The sequence below is a fragment of the Ciconia boyciana genome, chromosome 1, assembly GCF_034638445.1.
Source record: "Ciconia boyciana chromosome 1, ASM3463844v1, whole genome shotgun sequence".
Classification (NCBI taxonomy): Eukaryota; Metazoa; Chordata; class Aves; order Ciconiiformes; family Ciconiidae; genus Ciconia; species Ciconia boyciana.
This window is the reverse complement of record NC_132934.1, coordinates 151,915,469-151,937,763: the sequence shown is the minus strand read 5'-3', so window position 1 is coordinate 151,937,763 and position 22,295 is coordinate 151,915,469. Positions and strand designations below refer to the sequence as shown.

The 22,295-nt window shown below is 38.8% G+C and overlaps 2 protein-coding genes across 11 annotated transcripts in view; both read right to left on the bottom strand.

The window, feature by feature from the left end:
- Positions 1-18,476, bottom strand: part of CCDC138 (coiled-coil domain containing 138) — a 42,647-nt gene extending 24,171 nt beyond the window's left edge. For 5 of the 7 annotated variants that reach the window (XR_012040368.1, XR_012040367.1, XM_072849803.1 and 2 more), the window contains exons 1-12: positions 18,329-18,476; positions 17,131-17,232; positions 16,360-16,420; positions 15,588-15,726; positions 14,747-14,862; positions 10,699-10,883; positions 9,478-9,636; positions 6,129-6,248; positions 4,608-4,685; positions 4,418-4,528; positions 2,030-2,194; positions 1,116-1,232 (exon numbers count right to left, since the gene is read on the bottom strand). Coding sequence is in view for 5 of the 7 variants with exons in the window: in XM_072849803.1 (XP_072705904.1) it covers positions 1,116-1,232; positions 2,030-2,194; positions 4,418-4,528; positions 4,608-4,685; positions 6,129-6,248; positions 9,478-9,636; positions 10,699-10,883; positions 14,747-14,862; positions 15,588-15,726; positions 16,360-16,420; positions 17,131-17,232; positions 18,329-18,403 (1,428 nt within the window). In the remaining 2 variants the exon portion in view is untranslated. Of the gene's footprint in view, positions 1-1,115; positions 1,233-2,029; positions 2,195-4,417; positions 4,529-4,607; positions 4,686-6,128; positions 6,249-9,477; positions 9,637-10,698; positions 10,884-12,537; positions 12,754-14,746; positions 14,864-15,587; positions 15,727-16,359; positions 16,421-17,130; positions 17,233-18,328 lie in introns of those variants that run through there. The other 2 variants (XM_072849804.1, XM_072849808.1) reach the window with 2 other exon arrangements.
- A 1,064-nt stretch (positions 18,477-19,540) lies between these two features.
- The window catches only part of RGPD4 (RANBP2 like and GRIP domain containing 4), a 34,063-nt gene continuing 31,308 nt past the window's right edge, over positions 19,541-22,295 (bottom strand). For all 4 annotated transcript variants that reach the window (XM_072849799.1, XM_072849798.1, XM_072849801.1 and 1 more), the window contains 2 exons: positions 21,904-22,238; positions 19,541-20,104 (listed from right to left, as the gene is read on the bottom strand). In XM_072849799.1, coding sequence (XP_072705900.1) covers positions 19,799-20,104; positions 21,904-22,238 — 641 coding nt within the window. In that variant the 3' untranslated portion in view covers positions 19,541-19,798. The remainder of the gene's footprint in view (positions 20,105-21,903; positions 22,239-22,295) is intronic.

The following is a 22,295-nucleotide window of genomic DNA, read 5'->3' as shown; positions in this document are numbered from 1 at the left end:
CACAGTCAGTGTAAACTTTAAAACACATTAAAATCCTGTGGACTGTGTAGAGATACATATGTCCACCTAGCGATCAAATATTAAATAGCAAATGGTTTGACCATGTATTGGAATATAATCTGTATAGGAGATACTACTTTGTGTTCCAAAAGCAGTTGAACAACATTATCATGGCACCTTATCAACACATACTTCACAAAGCGACTAGTTAGTGAGGGCCCCTGATATGCTGGCATTATTTAAGTTGCCTCTGGTTCCAGAACAAGCTCAGCTTCAGTCAGCTCTATTTGGTAAGGTTACCTGAAGTTATATCCTGTAAAAGCATCTACAGAATGAAGGTCTAAACAAGAACCTTAAGAACACTGTACAGGTAAGATCTATTAGACTTTTCATCATGAACTATACAGAAATATTACTTCAGAATCAAACTTCACAATATGCTCATTTAAAATATAGTTTCTTATTAGCACTAAAACCAACAGCTTACTATCCTATTGAATTTAAACTCAAGATATTTACAAAGTTTCTACCTTTTGCTTTAGCAAAACCACTATTGACAGCACTATGCACTATACTGAGTCTTTACAGTACAGCTACTGTCTTTTTCTTTATTATACTGCTAAATATTTTCTTATAGCAGTCTAGTCAAAGGGAATAAAGGAATGTCTTGTGGTTAGACACTGAGTAGAGAACAGAAAAATCAAAATTCCTTTGCTACTTTGCCACACACTTCCATTAATTTCAACAAATCTCATGCATAAAGTGAACCTAAAAACATTGCCTTTTCTAGTGCAAAAGTTTTGTAAATACGTATGTAAAAATATAATTTCTGAGATGCTCAGACACCACAACAGAGATCACTTACTTATGAAAACTATGTTTAGATACACAATGCAAAATTTAAAATTAACTTGAAAAATAATTTATTTTTTTCATTTGCCATGTATCTGTGGTAAACACTATGAATTTATGGTTTGCAAAGACAGCAGAGTTTCTCTTGTATATACTACCTCAAAACATCCACTTTTCATATGTATTTAAAACACAAAACCATTAATATCTTCTGGGAATTTAGTTTTTAAAAAAACATACTGCAAGAGGGCTACTTGTTTTACCTGAATACCACTGTCCAGCTGTCTTATAGACCAGTAAATAAATTTAATCACAGGCATGTGTAGTTTAGGATTCACAAATGGCATCCACTGGAGTTGCTCAGTAGCTATAGGCAAAAGCTGTAAAAATATACAAAAGTAAAATTACATGCAGTATGTGAAACTACTGTATAAGCTAACCATAAGTGAAAAACATACAAACAAAACTCCCAACTTTCTCTTGGAGTTTAACAGATTACATATGCAAATACTCACTGGGCAGATCCAGTACAGGTAACAGAATTATATGCATACACAGATTTTAAATTTTACAGAGGTTTACATGCAAAAGTGGAGATATATCATGTGAGCTCAATCTCAGTAAATCTAATCCCAATGGCTATAAATCTTTAATATAATGAAGAAAAACAGTAAAAGAAGATTTTCTGAACACCTCACTGATTTTCAAACCTTGGAATCCCCAGAAAGAAAACAATAAACGTGTTAAAAGTATAGCATAGTATCACCTTTTAGCAGTTATAAATCAAAACTTTAATATCTAACATAGGCATCAAAATATTTTAAATTAAGACATGTTCATCTCCTTAGAAAGAAGGAATTATGTACAGTATTACACATAAAACACAAGACAAATTATCATCTGACAGAAGTTACTTGAAATAAAATGCTGAAACTCTCAAGTTGAGACTGAACACCACACTTTTCCTTAAAAATTATCTGTATGCTTACGAATGACAAATTATCTATTATAGCTCACTGCCAGAATTAATACTGACTTATTAAGAGTGATTTTGTTTTAATTACTGTATCCAAAGCATGTATAAAACAGGCTGACCTGTTATATTCTCAAAATCATTTAACAAAACCCATAAATCCAAAAACATAGTAACACAAGCAAACAATCCAAACTCCTTTACCTTCATACACCTTTCCTGGGTGCAGGGTTTTTTTGAGGACTGGGTAACCAGAAGTTTATGACTGTCCTCTCTTTCTTCGTCTATTTTTATTTTGCTAAGGTGCTGGTCTGAGATCCAATCCATAAGAAAAGTCAAGAGCTCATAAACTTGTGAATTCAATGGTAGCTGTAATACATCCACAACATCAGATATTTCAGCTTTCAAGTTAATGATTTTTCTAAGCCAAAATACTAACAGACTGAAATATATGAGAGTGCATTAGTTCTGAAATATTATGCATAATTTAAAGGATGATGAGTATATGCCTGATAAAATCTGGGAGGTAAGTTACTGTATTGGGAGCCTGTGGAAAACACTATATTCGAGGAAATAGTCATCTTAAACAGGCCATGTCTGCTCCATTGGGTCTTGTACCCAGAGTTTGAGAAGCCTGTATGTTATTAACATAACCTGTAACTTATAATATCTCTGGGAAAGGTAAACTGTATGTGGATCAAGGGCTGGAGGGTGGTGATGCTGACCCAGAAACCACTGTACATTGAGGAGTCAGAGATCCACATCACAGTTAACCTGAGCAGGTGCAGCCTGTGCTGTGCTGCACAGATCAATCAACTGCACAGTTTATCCTGTGCTTGGCCACAGGATAAACTCAGCCAGCTCACTGTAACAGGTGCCTGAAGGCAGCTCCCACTTGGTATCGGTGATCATGCCTCCTGCCAGGCCGTGCCTTTGTCTAAAAGGGCAACAAGAAGTTCTCCTGTGAACATCTTTCATGAACAGAGTTGTTTTCTTGTAAGAAAACTACATAATAGCTTGAATGACCAAAAAGGAGGAGCTTCTCTCTACAGACAGGACCTGCTCAGCGTGCCCTGTGAAAAATCCACCTGGGCTCCATCTGATGCTGCACAAACGCAAGGTTCCCAGCACCTGAAGAGACCTAAGATTTACTTGCTATCTATATTCCTCCTCTTATTCCGTCTTATTAGAACAGCTATTTCATTAAGCCATTTGTTGTCAGGCCTTTCTTATAGGGATCCAGAAAGAACCCTGCATCGTTTCTCTCTCTCTCTCACGTTACGCTCCCCACTGCAGAACAGGTACTATTTGTGATGGTTTCTGGGTGTGAAAAAATACGCACATAATTTATTTTGTACTTAGACAAATGGTTATAAAAGGCCTGGGAAAAATCTTTTCACATACAGAATCACTCCATTTTATAATTCTGGCCAAACAAATTACAGGAGAAAGCAAATCTTTAATGTCCTTTGCATGTGGAAATTCTCACTAGACCTCTACACTAGACCATACAATCCACTGTTGTTAAAATTTAACTGGGTAACTAGCATCGTTAGAAAAAGAACAGACTTCATGAAATTGTCATTCTGTCCCTGTACTACACTACAGTGAAATACTCTATGAAAGATATCCAGAGGTACCTGAAAACAAGCTGCATGAACAGTTCTCTAAAAACTGCAAAAGTTTTCTTGTATCTACCTTCAGATAACTGTTTTCCTCTTCACTCAGAACTATAACTACTGATACTGTTCATATTTCACTTGCAACCAAAGTACACTAAAACCTATGTAAACAGAGAAATATGTTGGCTATATATAGACAGCACAGTTTTAAGGCATCTGATGTAATTAATTAATTAAGTAGGATGGTGTGAATGTCTCTTTCCCATTTCACAGTTTAGCCTCTAGCTGGAGAAAATCATTACCAGTTGGGAGGTGTTGGCAGAGTACTACCAGAGGACTTGCTACTAAATGGAACAACATGGAGACAGAAAGCATTTCATTAAGTGATGTAAGAAGATATTTTAAGGAAAACAAGGTAATCATTTTGGAACTGTGTATGAACACTACATTTATTCTCTTTCCCTCATTAAAGACTATTCCTCAAAAAAATAACAGTAGTACAATCACCTCTGGCTTACAACATTAAAATTCTTTACCTCAGACCTCTGACTGACTACTTTTTAGCTGGTGTTATTCATAAGAACAGTGCTGTACTGTAGCAGCAACCAGAAAGTTTAAGATTTGCTCTGACACAGCAAAAGAAGCCAGTTACAGTGTAAGCAGGTTGTCATTTCAATTGACAGATGAAAGATGATGCGACAGGAAGAGAAAAAGATACCATATAAATAAATATATATATATACACTATATACATACACAATATGAAATCCAACAGACATTTTTAGCAACAAACTTAATTCTTTGTTATCTGCCTGTTTTTCCCCAACATAATCTCTATCTTTTCTTACTGTAACTAATTAACTCATAAATAAAATTGGAAGATAGATTTTCTAATTTCTAGCAGATACACAGAGAATGTTCCACTGCCTAATGTCTTTAGAATGAATCTTTCATTTTGCCTAATTCTTACCTTAGCAATTTTTGATGTTACCATCACTTTTTCCTGCTTGACGGGTTTACTTTGGTGCACCACTTGACATGTATCCTTAGACTTCTGTACCATTAAAAATTCATGCTTCCTCTACAACAAAATGTAATAATGAATTATATTTCACTTGTTACCTATAAAGGAAGCAGGTACACATAAGAACAAATCTTACTTGTAGATTCTCTAAACGAGCTTGTACTTTTCTTGCTTGACCTTCCAACTTCTTGTTCAGCTCAGTTACATCACTTAACTGAAAGAATCAGAAAATATTAAAGTATCTGTAAATTCAAAACTCACTTCTTGACTTAATTATCACACTGAAATAATTTGATGTGGTTGCTGAGCAGCTAAATTATTTAGGTTCAAGTTTTTTCTTCTGAGCATGTAAAGTGATAGAAACAAAATCATCATCCACCACCTCACCAAATCACAGAATCACAGACTGGCTGAGGTTGGCAGGCACCTCTGGACGTCACCTGGTCCAACTCCCCACCTCAAGCAGGGCCACTGAGTCTCGGCTGCCCGGGACCATGTCCAGACAGCTTTTGAATATCTCCAAGGTGGGACACTCCGCCACCTCTCTGAGCAACCTGTTCCAGGATAAATAAGACAGCAGTAGCTCTTTCTTGACCTGCAGCCCAACCTTTCAGTTTGCAGGGGAACAATAAGCACGACAGTGCCTCTCTAGATATACAGGCACTACACATTTGATTACTTTTCATGAAGAAGTGACATAAAAATGGAGCACACATTTCAAGAGTGGTCCAATAGTCGTGCTAATGGCGAGGGTGAAAGTTTTCTTCTCTGCAGAATGAAACAGTTACTGACCATGCTACAAAAACAGTTTGCTCTGTGAGAAAAGATGAGGGAAACTGTAACCTCCATTTAAATATAAGAAACATGCTCTAGGCATACAACAATGAACAGCATGATTTTCATGGAAGCCCTCAGTTTGCACAGAAATGCAAAGATTTTATAGTGAGGGGAAATAAAGACACAGATGGGTTGCACCAGAACCATCAACGTTCTAGGAGTTAGGTCTGACCTTCTCTAAGAGAAAGAATAAGGCTCTGATGTAGATTTTTATTGTACTCAGACTATCAGAACTGTAATTAATTCACTGAATAAACAATGGTTGAATAGTTTAGATAGCAATTTGTGTGTCAGCATTTTAGGGCAGACTTAACAGTCAAGTGAGATGAGAATTCTTACCCTCTGTATTACTGTGAACCACTGTCTCAGTTTAAGAACTGAGAAAATATTGCCTTAATTAACATTTGTAAAAATAACTGAAAATACTGCGCAAGCATGAAGTTAGAAATACACATTCTACTTTTTATTTAACAGAATCAGCACAGCAATTCAGCACAGGGTGGATTCTATTATGTTATAAAATACTTTCTCTCCATCCACTCTCAATTTGCTTCAGAGGACATGGATTTGTCTTTCCTAACAATTAGCTGTTGCTAGTGGGTCAGAGGAGTAAGTCCAACTTTTTTTATACTATAAAAGATCAGAGAGGTTAAATTTCAAGCACTACAAAAAGGTGTGGAAAGTACTTTCAGTCATTCATACAATTCTTGTCTTACAGAAACAAAAAATCAGCAATTTTGAAAACTTAAGCTGTTCAAATATTTAAAATTGTTAACTGTAACCTGTAAAATTATTGATAAGAGGAAATAACTAATTTTACCTGTTTTCTTAAAGAGTCATTCATTTCCTTCAAGGTGTCAAATGACAACTTCAGCCTTCTATTTTCTTTAGTTATTTCTCTCAAGGCTTCTGTCAGCTGTTTAACTTCTGCCTCATATTGCTATAGAAATACCAAATTTAAAAACATGATTTACAAGAGACTATTTCAGAAACAATTCTAAGCTAAGTTCCATTTTAGTGTTAAAATAATAGGACAAAGTTTCAAAGATCAAGTTTGTAATTCTGCATGGCCAAATTTGCACACTCAACCAGTAGTGAGAAAAACATCCACACTGCATATTAAGAAGAATCTATAAAGAAACTGAAGCAATATGCACAGCCAATTGCTCTTATTCTTTCCGGATTCCACCCAAAACAAATGATATCAATATGCACATTTCTCAGACAAGTCAAATGTGGGAAAGGTTTGTGAACTAAAACCAATGACAAAGCTTTTATTTACAGCTTATTCTTCCATATAATTAAAAAAAATTGTGATTCTGTTTTGCGGCAACTTTTGAGGTTTCAACTAGTTTTTCTGGCTTTGCTCACTCTGAATCACACGGAGCAAGAAACTAATCCTATGCCTCTTAGGCTACTGCTTTGGTTTACAGCACAAGCATATGAATTACTAACTACAACCTGCATATCCACTGCTATTTTTCTCATTCCCCTGAATCTTATTTTAGATTTAATCTTATTTGGACATCAGTGCATCTGGCGTACCTCAGATTTGATAAAACAGCAAAGTGTTATCTTACTGAAAATATTCCAGCTATATACACTTACTATCTTTCATTTCTCCCCTTCCATGAATTCACTATTCTTCACCCACTCAACCACTCATTCTCTACTTTTCCATTTCCAGTCATATCCTCTCTTCCTACCTGTGCAAATGACAAAAATAAAGCACAGTAGAAGTTTAAAGAAAGTAAGCCCTGAAGAGGTCCTTCTCTATTATGCGTCCCTTCCAACTTGAGATATCCTATGGTTCTATGATTCTATATTTCTGCTTCAAGCACAGTAACTTCCATTCCAGCTGTACAGAAAAGCCATCTACAATTCCTTTTTTCTCAACTGCTGCTCTTCTTCAGTCAATAGGATCAAAACAGCTGGGGGCAGGACATTCTTGTCTAAAGCACCTACCCATACTTGGCTAAGATGACATGAAATGACAGATCCCCTTTTCGTACCAATAAACATGCAGACACTGCCAACATATAATTGAGTGCACCCTATGACATCACATGGAATGTTTCACTTCCATTTTCTACATACACAGTTAAGAGCTTCATTTGAAGTTCAATAGCTGCTCTAGGAAGAATCAGTAGAGAATTATTAATCTGAAAGGTAAGTAGAATCAACCTAGTTGTTAAGCCATAGGGTTGTAGGTGATGCCAGGATGTCTAAGCCATCCACTTCCCTAAGCAAATCAGGTAATGTCATCCATATCATAACCAGCTATATCATTTCACTCCTTTCAGATGTTTGCCTCATCTGCTCTTAAGTCCTCCAATACTGGAAACACTGCAGTCTTACCAATCTACCTGTCCCTATGCTTAACTATTTGTGTTTAGATCTAGTTTTTCCTAATACTTAGCCTAACTTTCCCTTACTACTACTACTACTTCTCCTATCACAGACATGAAAAAAATATTAGTTTCTTCCTCTTTGTTGCAGCCTTTTATGTAGCTGAAGCTTGGCACATTCACCCTCAATTCATCCTGTATGTTGAACCCATGCCTCCGCTCAGCATCCTCTATTTCTGCAGCTGATATTTCTATTCAAGTGCAACACTGAACACTCACATCTTCTGAATAGTACAACGGCTTTTTTCAGATCTACCGTATCTTCAATTTGTCAAGATCAATTTTAATCCTAATATTCTTTTTCAGTATGCTTGCAATTCCCCCTCAATTGCTATTTTCTTCAAATTTAATAAATGTGCTCTTTCTCACCATCAAACTTCTTATTGAAAATACTGAATAATACTGGACTGAAACGATATTCCAGAATCCACTAGGTACATTCCTTCAACTTTACTGTGAACTACTGTCTCACTACAGCTTTACAGCAACTGCATTACATCTATGTTATACTTTCCTAATACGATTATGAAAATGCCACGCAAACCTGTATTAAAAATTTCTAATTAAGACCAGACATATATATAACTACTACTCCTCTATTAGCAATGCCTGTTACCTTGCTGTAGTGGAAATGAGACTGATTTGACAATTTATGACTAACATACACTAGTAGTTATTTATTGCATTGTTTTCTGCATTGTGCTTCCCATGGTTTGTTCATAGCTTGGTTCAGGATTTATTTATTTATTTTGAGAACTGGCATTAAGTTGATGGCTGTACAACTCTTTCCCTTTTGAAAAGAAAGGCACCACAGTTTTTTAGTCTTCTAATACTCCATTTGACCTCCACAAATTTTCATAGATAACCACTCATTTTTCCTGGGTTTTCATCAGCCGTTTCTCTAACTAGTGTAACATTCTGAAAGCCCAGAAGATTTGAAACATCTAAATTAACACCTTAACCTATTCCTTCCCTGTTCAAAAGTTGAGGTCCCACTCCTCTGACACCCTTTTCCCCTTTTTAATATATAGCCTATCCTCCCTCAGCAGCTTGTGGGAAAGGTTTATCTGCACACTTCAAAGATATTTAATTTCTCAGCTTATTTTTTTGACACTAAGTACATATATTTAAGGACTTCTCTTGGTGATCTTCTGGATAATAACCAAAACTTTTCACAAGACCTAAATTCAATAGCAAACACCCACAAGAAAAGTGTTGTTGAACGCATTTTTCCGTTGTTGAAATCATACCATTTCATTGCCTCCCACACTCCCAAAGTCAGGTTGATCTTTTCTTTCTTTGAAATTTTTGAGTGTTTTTCTGCTAACACTCTCTGCAATAGTTGTTATGTCATAAAATCTCATTGTGTCTTAAAGCCTTCCCAAGGAAATCTACTTCAACTACAGCTAATGCAAAGATACTAATTTAGTTTACATACAATTACAGATAGACCACAATTTTTTTCTCTAATACTGATCTTATAGTTTTTACTATTTTAGAAATAAGTTACCTTTCTTTTCTAAATTGTAACAGTAAAATGTATTCACACATCAGACAACTAAATGCACCATTCTGAAACAGAAGCCATACAAAGTCCTATCGATATTGTTTCATACTTTTTATGTAAACCTTTCATTTGGGGATTTCAAGGACTTTAAAGAAATAAGCATTATACCCAGCAAACACGTGATGACTTAAGGTAACTACAAACAAGTTAAATGGCATGTAGAGCAATAAATATAATTAAATATATTACTGCACCTCTTTTATAATTCCAAATTTTGTGTGAACTTCTTCCTCAACACCTCTTATTTTAGCCAAAGCTGCTTCATGTCTAAAAAGCAATGCTTCTCGCTCTGTTAGAAAATGCTCTCGTTTCTGGAGTTGCAAAGCATGCTCCTGCTGTGCTGAACTTTCTCTCTGTATCAAGAAAACAAATGTTAAAACAGCTTTAAAATCCATGAAATTATCACAATTTATACTGAATTTGAATTTTCTCTCACAGAGATATGCTTAGCTTTTTGTGAAATTATACAGTGTTGCACAATAGTTTACTAATTAAAAGTATCCTGATAGACATCTGTGTTCAGTTTCCCCACACATTAGCCTGAATTACTTCAATGTGCGGCAGGATGGCTCAGCCTCCCAAAATACAAAATTCAGCTCTACATGGTTGTTCAAGTATAAACCTAGACAACTAAACTTAGGCTTTTGCTTCCAAAAGTTTTGGATAATGGTATTAACTGTAAGACAAAACAGAGTCTGATGCAACTGTCTACTCTGAACATTAGATTACTATATTGTTTCTTCAATTAGTGGGAAGCATCCCTGAAAAAGCGGTGAGGAAAAAAAAAAAAGAGATACAAAATTATTTTTGCAAAAGACAGTCCTGGCAGGGAATCTAGCAGAAGCATGGGAGCTATTACAGAATAAAACCATACAGGAGCTTTTTGTTAGTGGCCTAGGACTGCTAGGAGATGAACTGCTGGGATTCCCCAGCAGCAGAAAAGTAAAGATAAGGCAGAACGGAGGGTTTTCACAGGAGGCCATGAAGGCAAGCACTCTTGAATGCCTTGAGTCAGGAGAATAGTTTCAGATGCTCTCAGGAGAAGCAACGACTGCAGGCGTTTCCCTCCATGCCCACAGTGCGTCACAAGACACTCCTCTTGGATGCAGAAGCACTGTGTTCAAACTCCCTCAAGCTGAATTTTATCTGATCTACACACTATGCAAGTCAAAGCACCACTACCAAATCAGTGAATTAATTTAGGGGAAGAGGCAGATGATGGCAGTTTTAGCATGTAAGTAATTGTGATTAGTATAAGTAATAGTAATACGTAATAGTTTTAGTATGTAAGTAATTAAGTCTTAGTATATAAGTAATAGCAATTTAGTATATAAGTAATTTCTGAATTCTCTGTCAAAAGTGAGAATCTTCATAACATTACTCAACAAAATTTTTAAGGCAATTCCAGTTCCTACCTGGAGCTTCTGATGTATGACAAACAATTCATCATAAATTTGACTGATGTGAGGTGGTATTAAGCCTTGACTATTGCATGTTTGAGCATCAGTTCCACTCACAGTTTTCCTTACCAAACCATTGGTAATATTTTGGTCACTATTTTCTCGGGTATTTGCAGGCAAATAGGATGGTAAGGTGCTGCCTATGGAAAGGAAAAACCCATTTTACATTACAAAATCAGTCCTAAATAAATAATGACATGATTGTTGTTCCAAAACACCAAAAACGTATTTTAGGCATTTAGAGTGACAAGTATAGGGCAAGAAGTATCAAAATAAGAAAGTAATCTCCCAAAGAATTATGGAAAATTGCCCAAAGCTGTGTTCCATGACTTTTTTGAATTGATCAGTGATCAATGAAGTTTTATAAGTAAAACTATGTCCTCCACTTCAATATAGAAAACTATGCACAGACCGAATCGCAATGTAGCCAAAATCTCCTATTATTTTTGTAAGGGCTTCAGGCAAGTGATTCGCTGCTGATTAGACCTTGGCCTGACATCTAAGTTGACAGAACAAGACTTAAGAAACTACTGAACACAACATGAGAAACTGCTAGACATGACAGATTACAGTGTAAGAAGCTGATGAAAGTTGCAGATAGCACAGTGAGGAATGGGTGGATTTCAAAAATAGTCAAATGGCCAAAATTCACAGATAATTGAAGGGAAGTCAGATAATTGAAGGGGAGTATTGGGATCTTTTGGGGAGAGACATTTTGCAAGGCCAACTGCACCTAGGTACAACATCAGGCCAAGATTACCTAAGTGACAGCATCAGAAATATAAGTTTGGGTACTGTGCTGGTTTTGGCTGGGATAGAGTTAATCTTCTTCATAGTAACTGGTATGGGGCTATGGTTTGGATTTGTGATGAAAACAGTGTTGATAACACACAGAATCACAGAATCGTATAGGTTGGAAAAGACCTCTAAGATCATCAAGTCCAACCATTAACCTAACACTACCAAGACCACCACTATATCATGTCCCTAAGCACCTCATCCAAACGTCTTTTAAATACCTCCAGAGATGGGGACTCAACCACTTCCCCGGGCAGCCTGTTCCAATGCTTGATAACCATTTTGGTGAAGTAAAATTTCCTACTATCCAGTCTAAACCTCTCCTGGCGCAACTTGACGCCATTTCCTCTTGTCCTATCACTTGTTACTTGGGAGAAGAGACCGACCCCCACCTCGCTACAACCTCCTTTCAGGTTGTTGTAGAGAGCAATAAGGTCTCCCCTCAGCCTCCTTTTCTCCAGGTTAAACAACCCCAGTTCCCTCAGCCGCTCCTCATAAGACTTGTGCTCCAGACCCTTCACCAGCTTCGTTGCCCTTCTCTGGACAGCTCCAGAGAGCTTTCCAGCACCTCAATGTCTCTCTTGTAGGGAGGGGCCCAAAACTGAACACAGTATTTGAGGTGCAGCCTCACCAGTGCCAAGTACAGGGGGACGATCGCTTCCCTAGTTCTGCTGGCCACACTATTTTTGATACAAGCCAGGATGCCATTGGCTTTCCTGGCTACCTGGGCACACTGCTGGCTCATATTCAGGTGTCTGTCAACCAACACCCCCAGGTCCTTTTCTGCCAGGCAGCTTTCCAGCTGCTCTTCCCCAAGCCTGTAGCGTTGCATGGGGCTGTTGCGGCTCAAGTACAGGACCTTGCACTTAGCCTTGTTGAACCTCATATAGTTGGCTCCAGCCCATCGATGCAGCCTGTCCAGATCCCTCTGTAGAGCCTTCCTACCCTCAAGCAGATCAACACTCCCGCACAACTTGGTGTCATCTGCAAACTTACTGAGGGCGCTCAATCCCTTCGTCCAGATCATTGATAAAGATGTTAAACAGAACTGGCCCCAGCACAGAGCCCTGGGGGACACCACTTGTGACCGGCTGCCAACTGGAGTAAACTCCATTCACCACCACTCTTTGGTCCCGGCCATCCAGCCAGTTCTTCACCCAGCGAAGAGTACACCCGTCCAAGCCATGAGCAGCCAGTTTCTCCAGGAGAATGCTGTGGGAAACCATGTCAAAGGCTTTACTGAAGTCTAGATAGACAACATCCACAGCCCTCCCCTCATCCATTAGGCAGGTCACCTTGTCGTAGAAGGAGATCAGGTTGGTCAAGCAGGACCTGCCTTTCCTAAACCCATGCTGGCTGGGCTTGATCCCTTGGTTATCCTCTACATGCCGTGCGATGGCACTCAAGATGATCTGTTCCATCAGCTTCCCCTGAACACAGGGATGTTTTAGTTGTTGCTGAGCAGCACTTGCACAGAGTCAAGGCCTTTTCTGTTTCTCACCCCACTCCACCAGCGAGTAGGCTTGGGGTGCACAAGAAGTTGGGAGGGGACACAGCTGGGACAGCTGACCCCGACTGACCAAAGGGACATCCCATACCATATGGCATCATGCTCAGCATGTAAAGCTGGGGGGAGAAGAAGGGAAGGGGGGATGTTCGGAGTGATGGCGTTTGTCTTCCCAAGTAACTGTTACGCATGATGGAGCCCTGCTTTCCTGGAGATGGCTGAACACCTGCCTGCCAGTGGGAAGCAGTAAATTAATTCCTCATTTTGGTTTTCTTGCACATGCAGTTTTTGCTTTACCTATTAAATTGTCTTTATCTCAACCCACGAGTTTTCTCACTTTTACCTTTCTGATTCTCTCCCTTCATACTGGGGGGGCGGGGAGAGTGAGCAAGCAGCTGTGTGGGGCTGAGCTGCCTGTGGGGGTTAAACCACAACAGGTACGGATGTAGCAAAACTCAGACCAATGAGGAAAAAGTAATTAGGGATAGGTTGTTTATTTGGCAGGCAACTGGGGAAGAGAAAAAAAGGATAATGAGAAAGAGCATCAAGAAACAGGAAAAATATTACCAGATAAGCAAATGATGTAATCAGGGCTAACTGGTGGTATGCATCAGGCAGCCCTATGGTTGATCACCTATCACAGCTGGAGCAGGATAATAAACCAAACCTGTTGTTCTGCCACAGTGTGTCTGTTTCAGGGGTGAGGAAGGAGAGCATAACTAGTACAATGCCACATAAATCATAACAGAAAAAAAAGGGAAAAGAAACCAGAAAAAAAGTAGTCATATCTGAAACAAATGTGTCTGATATTTATCAGAGTTCTGTATTTATTTTGCCTTTGATCCCAAATACTGTAAACTATGCATTTTTTCCTGGTGTAATTAAATTATTTTTTTTTCCTTTTCCGAACGAATGTGTTTTCAGAAAGCTGTTCTTATAGTCTCCCCATCCATTTAATACAACTCTTGGTGAGAGTCTATTACAGTTCCACTGATCTGTTCTGCCTGGCTTCTGAGATTCCTTTTAGCCACTTTGGGGTTGGTTGGCTGTCTGTCTGTCTCCACACTTCCAGATACACTTTCAAAAGAATATATGAATGTTCTTCTAAACCTAAAACTCTCCACAAGTGACAGAGCTACACTGATTCACAAACTCCTCCAATTGCGGCAGCATTTTCAAACATTTGCAGTGAATTAATGCCAGCTGGTCCCTGCTACAATCTTCCAGTTAGAATTTCCTGAGTTAACTTAACAACAGATAACACTCTCTCTACCCATTGCCAATTTTCAATCCTTAAACTGACAAAAGACATCTGACTTAACACAGCTGTAGTATTTGTTAATGCAGCTAGCTACTTAAAACAAAATAAAACAAAACAAACAAACATACAGAAAACCCAAAACCCACCCTATTTCTTCATTCATCTTATAAAGTCACCTGGCAACCAGTTTCCTAAAACTTTGATTTTTCTTTTTAAAATATATGTTAGTATTGCATCAAGTATGCCTGGACCTCCTAAACTAATTCTAAAGGAGTTACTCATACTTACATGAAAGGTTAAATCCCCAAATTAAAATACATTTTAGCTATTATTGTATTTATGAACTGAACAGAAATACATTTACTGGAAAGTTTTTTAAATTACATGTAATACTTCACATAGAGTTGTAAAAATATTTAAAATTCAATATGTATTACCTGTTTCCACATATATAGCTGTATTTTGAACTGCATCAGTTTCAGAGCAATTAATGGTCTTTTCTTCTATTTCTAGACCACTTGAATCACAAAAAGAATCTTGCTCATCATCAAAACTAAAAAAATACAAAAAGCAATAATTTGAAATTACTCAGTCCCTTCTAACATACTATATTTAGAACATTGAGAGAAGTTTGTATAAAAATGTAAACATTGTTCAATCTAAGATTTTTATATTTGACTGATAACAAATAGCAGAGTTAAATCATTTGGATGGAAGGCATTATTACTTACAAGTTTTTAACCATGACAATTAGTAATTGACTTAAAAGTGGTAACAATAACTGGAATTTTCATGCTGTAAGCACATGTATGCAGCAGGTAAAACCAACACTCTTCTCTCATCACCAACCACCAAATTCCAGGAATGCTAAAAATACAAACCCCCTTTTTTCATTATTTTTTCGTATTTGGTGTAAAGTAGCCCTGAAAAGAGATTTCTTGGCTTTTGGAATCAAATTATCTCTAAATAAACTTAAAGCTGTTCATCAGTCTGAGCTATTTGCTTTCCTTCTAGTTCAGTTTATATCATCCCTGTATGCCATTAGCAATTCCAACATAGATTAGATTAGAAAGTGCGCGAGACAATACTCTTCATCAAAATCAGCGTTCACATTATCTCATACATCAGCCACAAACAGTTTTTTACTTAACAAGAAAACAACAATCTTAAAATGACTTCTGGATCTGTGCAATCTGAACATATTGTTTACTCACTGTTTATCTGGATTATGAGAGATAATAAACAGTAAAGGAGAGCTGAAGAGAAAACACCTCTTACCAATCCCAGTCTCTAAAACTTTGTAGGAAATCACTAGAAGATCTGATGCTGTTCTCTCTTCCACTTTCAGTAAATTCTGACTCTAAAGAACACTTGGATAAAGAAATAGTTGTATTTTCCAGTGAGCTGTCCATGTCACCTGGAATATATAAAAGAATAATAATTCTATCTTGCATTTGAGAAGCTGACATTAAGAAATTGACAAGAGCTTATTAGAAATGCTTGCCATGTAATCATGTAGGTTTAAGAACAAAAAAAACCACTGACGCAGCCTGGCAAATGCATGAAGAATTAGAATAGCTTAAACTACAGGAAGAATTATTTAGTTTTCAAACCAGATTAGTCTTTCTGAAGTTTTACAGCTTGCCTTCATACGCTAATTTTTCTATAACTGAAGCCTGATAAACACATTGTTTTACCCTGCTGTCCACCAGCAACATGTGTTTCTCAAGAAGCCCAAAGACATTCTAAACATTAAATATATATGTATCTTAAAATTAAAGCCAATTGTATGCGTTATGAGGTGGAATGCTACCAACTGCTTCAAGCAGGACTTAAACACAAACAGGTTGGGAACTATTGTCCTAAAGCAACCTTTGTGCTCTTCAAATGTTCCCAGGTTGGCTCCCAGATATCACAATCCCCTGATCAAGAAAGTCTACATATTTAAAATGAGAAAATACAAAACTACTTAAAATAAATTTAGGAATGATACAGATTTAGTACATATTTTCCCTGGAAAAGACATCAAAGCACTGTTGTTTGGTATTACCTTTGTATACCAGGGAGCTTCCACTCTCATATCCAGTATGTAATGCTCCTGAAAGGCAGTCCTACAGGAAAGCACAAAACCACTGTAATATAGTCAGAATTTTCAGGGAATGTGCATATTACAACTTGTTTAACAGTTACAACGCCTTGTGACAGAACTTACTACAAACTACTGACTTTGAAAAGGGAAGTGGGGTTTTCTAATGTATAAGTGTAAAGGGCCCTCTATATTAATATAGAGGCAAACATACTCCCCACAGTAATAATGAAATATTCATAGTGTTACGTGGTAAAATATTTGAGAGAATACAAGACACTATGAAGACAGTGACATAGAATAAGGGCATAAAAGTAGGATTAGGTAATCACAGAAACAGTGCCATCTATCTTTAGATCTAGGCTTTTTATGTCAGAGTTTCCTGTTCTACTTTTTCCTACTAACTTGTAACTATATCCTAAAAGAACAAATGACAGAAGTATCAGAGTATCTCTCATGATCTTAGTTGTGTTTCACTGCATCTCTCTGCTATGCTCTAAATGAAGTGATCAACTGCTGTATTTTCTTGTACTTAAATACTGCTTTTTAATGAAATAACAAAACGTACAAACAAATCTAGCATTTCCTTCCTAGCAAGCATTACACTTTAAAGTCTCAGTGACAGTTTTTAAAAATAACGTTTGAAAATTATTTTTCTTTAAAGAACAGCTGTGTAATTCAAAGCAGGATATTTCCCAAGAAAAACATAGCATCTAGAGCACCACAAAACACTACCTGAGTTGCAAATCCTTCTGAAGGAACTAAGGGCAGATACATCCAGAGTTTAGCTGCTAAAGAACTCAAATCTTCACTTTGTATTTGGGACGGTTCCTGATCCTACAATGGCAAGTCACACTTCCTCAGAAAAAAAGCCAAGTTTCTGTATTCATTTGTTGATTCCCAGGACCAACGCGATCTCCCAATCCAACTATGTGTCTAGCCCAAATCTGGCTTTCAATCTCTCCCAATCTTTGGCTGGTCACAGGTATTTTTACAACATACTACTTCCCCTGCAGCATGAGTTTGAACACTTAAGGTCTGTTATCCCCTGGGCACACTGGAAGCATTTGACCCATGGAATACAGATGCAAGAAAGCAACTGCAAAAATTTGTCTCAGTGAAAGACAAACAGACTTCAGACAAAATAAAAGTAATTACAATCCAGTTCCATCATTCATATCGGTGCAAAGAACCTGGCATTCTCTGGTGTAAAATAACATTGCTTTACCTCGGCAAGGGAATGATACCCATCATAATTTACTGTCTGGTCATTGTGGCAGTCTCTTATGAACTATGGGTTTGATTCTCTTCTGGTTGACTAGATATGGAACAATTTTCTGCTCCTTGAAAACAGAGCTAATTGCTAGGCTTTATGAAAAACCACAAATACTCCTAACATATTCTAAATAAGACTAGCAATTGCTGTAGCAAAAGAATATATGAACAAAATGAGTCATCCTATTATACGTATTTCATACATGCCTAGTATACTACTTCTAGGCAGATTCACATATTATCTTGCCCAACCGGCAGGTACCAGAAGGTTTTAGGCAAAAACTAAGTGCCAAGCTGCTCAGACTGTGTTTTGGGAACGCATAAAATTTAGAATTGCAAGTTCCAGGGAAATTTCAAGTTCAGACAAGGATGACTCTTCAGCACTTCCACTATAACACAATCAGAACAGAGGGACACGGGTAGGATTAGAAAGAACACACTTTACACGTAAGCTCCTGAAGTCTGTTTAAATCCCATTTTTGGCTCTCACACTGTACGTGTATGTAACAGCACGGTGTTTACAATGAACCCCAAGGGAGGGGACACAGACCCCCCTCCCAGCACCTCAGGGACTGGGCGAGGAGGAACGTCTTTCCTCCTCCTCCCACGCCGCCCACCTCCCTCCCCTGGCGCGCACCCCCCGGCCCTCCCGTCTCACCCCCGCCGGCCCCCGCAGGGAGGGCCACGGCAGACGCTCGTCGGGGCGGCTGAGGCCCAGGCCGGGGCCCGCCATGGCGCACCGCCGCGCCGCTCCCGCTCGAAGAAACCGCCACCACCCTCAGGCGGCGGGCGCAGGCGCGGCAGGGGACAGGCGGGCGCGCGGCGGCGCGCACGCGCCCAGGCTGCCCTCGCCCGCTGGGGCCGGGCGAGGCGCGGGCTCGTCTGTTCCCCCGTGCCGGCGGGAAAGGAGCGGGGTCGGCGGCAGCCCTCGCCCGAGCGGGCCAGGAGGCGGGCGGAGAGGGCCCCTCCCGCCCCACCACCGCCGCCGCAGCTTGCCGGTGCTTGCCGCCGCACTCGGCTTCGCGGGACAGGCAAACCACAGCAACGGCGGTTTCCCTCCCCACGGCGGCACGGCGCGTCCTGCGGCTCCGGCCTCCCGCTCCTGCTGCCTGCGGAGGGAGGGCTAGGCCCTGTAATCAGTTCTGTTACATTGTTTTACAATCTAATATTTTTGTAGTGTAGGAGCTTTAGGGAAGAAGTACTCCTACCTAAAAAAGTCAGAAGTACTCCTAATAAAAGTCAAAAAATAGGTTAAGGCTGAATATTCAAGTTACAGAATCATAAAATTGGTTACCTTGAAAAAGACCTTGTGGAGTAGAAGTTTAAGCCCCCTCCCCCCCCATTTATTCATGCATGTTCGCTACTGAGAGACATAAAGTCTTAAAAGAGAAAACGACCCCGTCCTACGTAAGCTACAGTAATTCAGTTGTGCAGTGAGGTCAGGGAAGTCTGCCACAGGAAATGGAACTAAAACATTAGGAAAAGAGCAGCGGCAGCATTTCAGGTAACATCTCTGTCAAGTAGATGGTTTTTAGTCATTTAGAAATATTCTATGCACAACAAAAGAGTTGGCACACTTCTCTAGCAAAATATCAATCAAAACATTCAAGAACTACGCTCTAGCTTTCAGGTACTCAAGTGCTATTCGGAGACTTCAGACAGTGCAAACCAGCATCTAGCTGCTAGCTCGCTCAGTTTGCTTCCTCCACATCAAAAGAGTAAGTTTCAAAGGCCTTCAGTTTACTGAGCAGCAATTAGCACCTACAACTTGCATATTCAAAATGGAGATCTGAGAGCAGCAAGCCAAATTATGCAAGTTTGTTGTTTGGGTTTTTTTTAAACAAACCAGAGTGAAGACAAGACATTTATTTTAACAAGACTTAAGATTTAATTTTTAAAATTTGACATTTAATACAAATATGTCAGGATAACACAAATACACCTAAAATATGCCAGTGTCTGAACTTATTTAACATGCAAAAAATCAATTAGAACACAAAACCCCAACTATAAGCTGTAATTTTACATTTATACATCAGAAGTGTCCATTTTAGGAAGCTGAAATAGTCAATAATACCTAAATACTGATTTATACTGCTAGAACATCTGTATACTCAAAGCAATAATTTTATATTTGCCCACAATCTGTAATGACAATTCTTCCATTTACTAGCCCTTTAGGAGAACCAAAGGATTCAATCTTTTTCACAACATCCATTCCATCTTTCACAAACCCAAATACCACATGCTTGAAGTCCAAGTGTTCTGCTTTTTTAAGTGTTATAAAGAACTGAGAATTATTTGTATCCCTGCCCTTATTTGCCATTGACAACAATCCAGGACCAGTGTGTTTCACTTCAAAATTCTCATCTTCAAATGCTGTTCCATAAATTGACCGTCCACCTGTTCCATCATGGTTAGTTATATCACCTCCCTTAAAAAAAAAAAGGGCACAGCATTAACTTACAAGTCCCAAAACATAAACCAACAGCACAATTATATTCCCTTTCAACAGTAAAGACTTGAGTTTGGAAGAACTCATTCTTATTTTTCACAAGTACTGTATTTACTTAGATATAAGGCTTCCCAGCTTCAGCAGCTTTGTTCATGGCAATGGAAGCAGTAGTGGAAACTTTATCCCTTGTTTATTCTGAACACAGCATTTTATCTTCTTGCTCCACATGGTGACTACTCCTCTAGGCCTGTCTTTCCCACAGCCCACTTCCTGCATCACTTGGCCCTGATAGCTAGGACCCACGTTATCTCATTGAAGGCCTGTCCTTGCTTAGTCTCTGCAGGCACAGAACTGATCACCTGAAAAAAGTTAAGGTACCAATGATCAGCAATTTCTTGCTTCTGTGCAGGCAGCAGCTTTTGTCACATTACTGCTTGTTTAGTAGAGCAGCTGGCTGCTAGTGAGCAGTGTCTTTTGTCTTTCTGCAAGGCAGCAAGCTTCTGGCTCCTGATTATTTGACTATACGCATAGAGGTGACAGTATAGGTTATCATATCTTTGAAGGAAAGCCTTTATTCTCATTGAAAAGCTTCTCACTGTACCCAGAGAAAGTTCAGGCAAAGCAGAGCAAACTTAGAATATACTAATTTCATGTGATAAAAGTTCACTTTTGGTCAGGGTACGCATGGTACAGTTAACTGTTTTAAGAAGTCTGCTCCGTATAGGATGTGGAATACTCCAAAACAAGCTTAAACCCTAAATGAGCAACACTGCTTTCCTTATCAGAAAGGCACAAAAGATTTAACAAAAGAGCCATAAAGGGCATCTTTACTTCAGACACAGGTGATACCTAATCAAGACTGGATAGTTTTTTATTTTGGTGACAAGCCATTCATATATTACTGTCTACTTCTGAGTTCGTAGAAGGTTGTGCCTCATCTTCAGGGATGTAGTGACATGCAGGAGCATTAGTGTGGTGTGTAAGGACGTTGGTTCATTCTGCCTGTTACAAGTCACTAACTCACTGAATTATTGATGAGAATTTTAGGAAAGGTCTGTCTAAGCTATGATCAATTTCCTAAGCCTTCAGCATTTATGAAGAACTTGCTAGTGCTACCAAATGCACACAGGTTTAAAACCAACACTGTCTACATGGGGGTTCAGATGCACTGCAGGCTGATACTTGTGGTGAAAAATTTAGTATTTTAAGGAACAGGCCACTGCTTGATAAAGAGATCTAGAAGACTTCTTTTAGATAGAAACTTGAGCATCTAAAGTATTTGGAATACCAGTTTTAAAGTGCACCTTATCTGCAATACAAAGGGTACTTTAAAATGTGAAAGAAGCCTGGAAAGCAAGTGTTCTTTGCAGGTGAGCATACGAAGTTCCTCTCTGTAGAGAGAGAAGGCTGAATGGTAGTTCTGGTAACCCCTACTTTCCTTGGTGTTCCTGTTCAGCAACAGGTCTTTTGTCCACTGTAAGGGGAGATCTCCATCTCAGTTTTTTCTTTCACACTAACAAGGCAGCACGAGGTAACACTAAAGCATCAGGCAGCTGGCAGACACAGGTAGAAAGTATTTGTCTTAGGGCAGTATGTGCTGCTTGCACCATTTCTCATCTCCTTGTAGGGAAAGGGCAGATGAGAGTACTGGAGAAAGGGCACTGGAGTCATGCTGCCAACAAGAAAGTGCTATCCTGCATAAGTTATTTTTTTGAAGTGCCATTGTTAGTCAAGATGCATCTCCTCCTCTCAATGAAGAGTATTCCCGTTATGCTTACCTGACACACAAAGTCAGTGACTATTCTGTGAAAGCTGGAGTTCTTGAATCCAAATCCTTTCTCTCCTGTGCACAGCGCCCTGAAATTTTCAGCAGTTCGAGGGACAATATTTGAAAACAGCTCCATGGTTATGTGTCCTAAAGGTTCATCATCAGCAGAAACTTCAAAATACACAATGGGGTTGGTGTCCTTTGACAGTCCTGCTGCCAGAGATAAGTGTCCCTTCTGTAGTTCTGACAAGCTTAGCTGGCATTCTTCAAACCTCCTCTTGAAAGAATTAGCCATTTCTTGACTTTTAAATCTGACTGCAAGTTGTTCTACTTTTACTTCACCATCTGAAAATAAATCCAAGAACAGGTTTCTTTAGTTCTGTTCAGTATAGTCAGAAATTA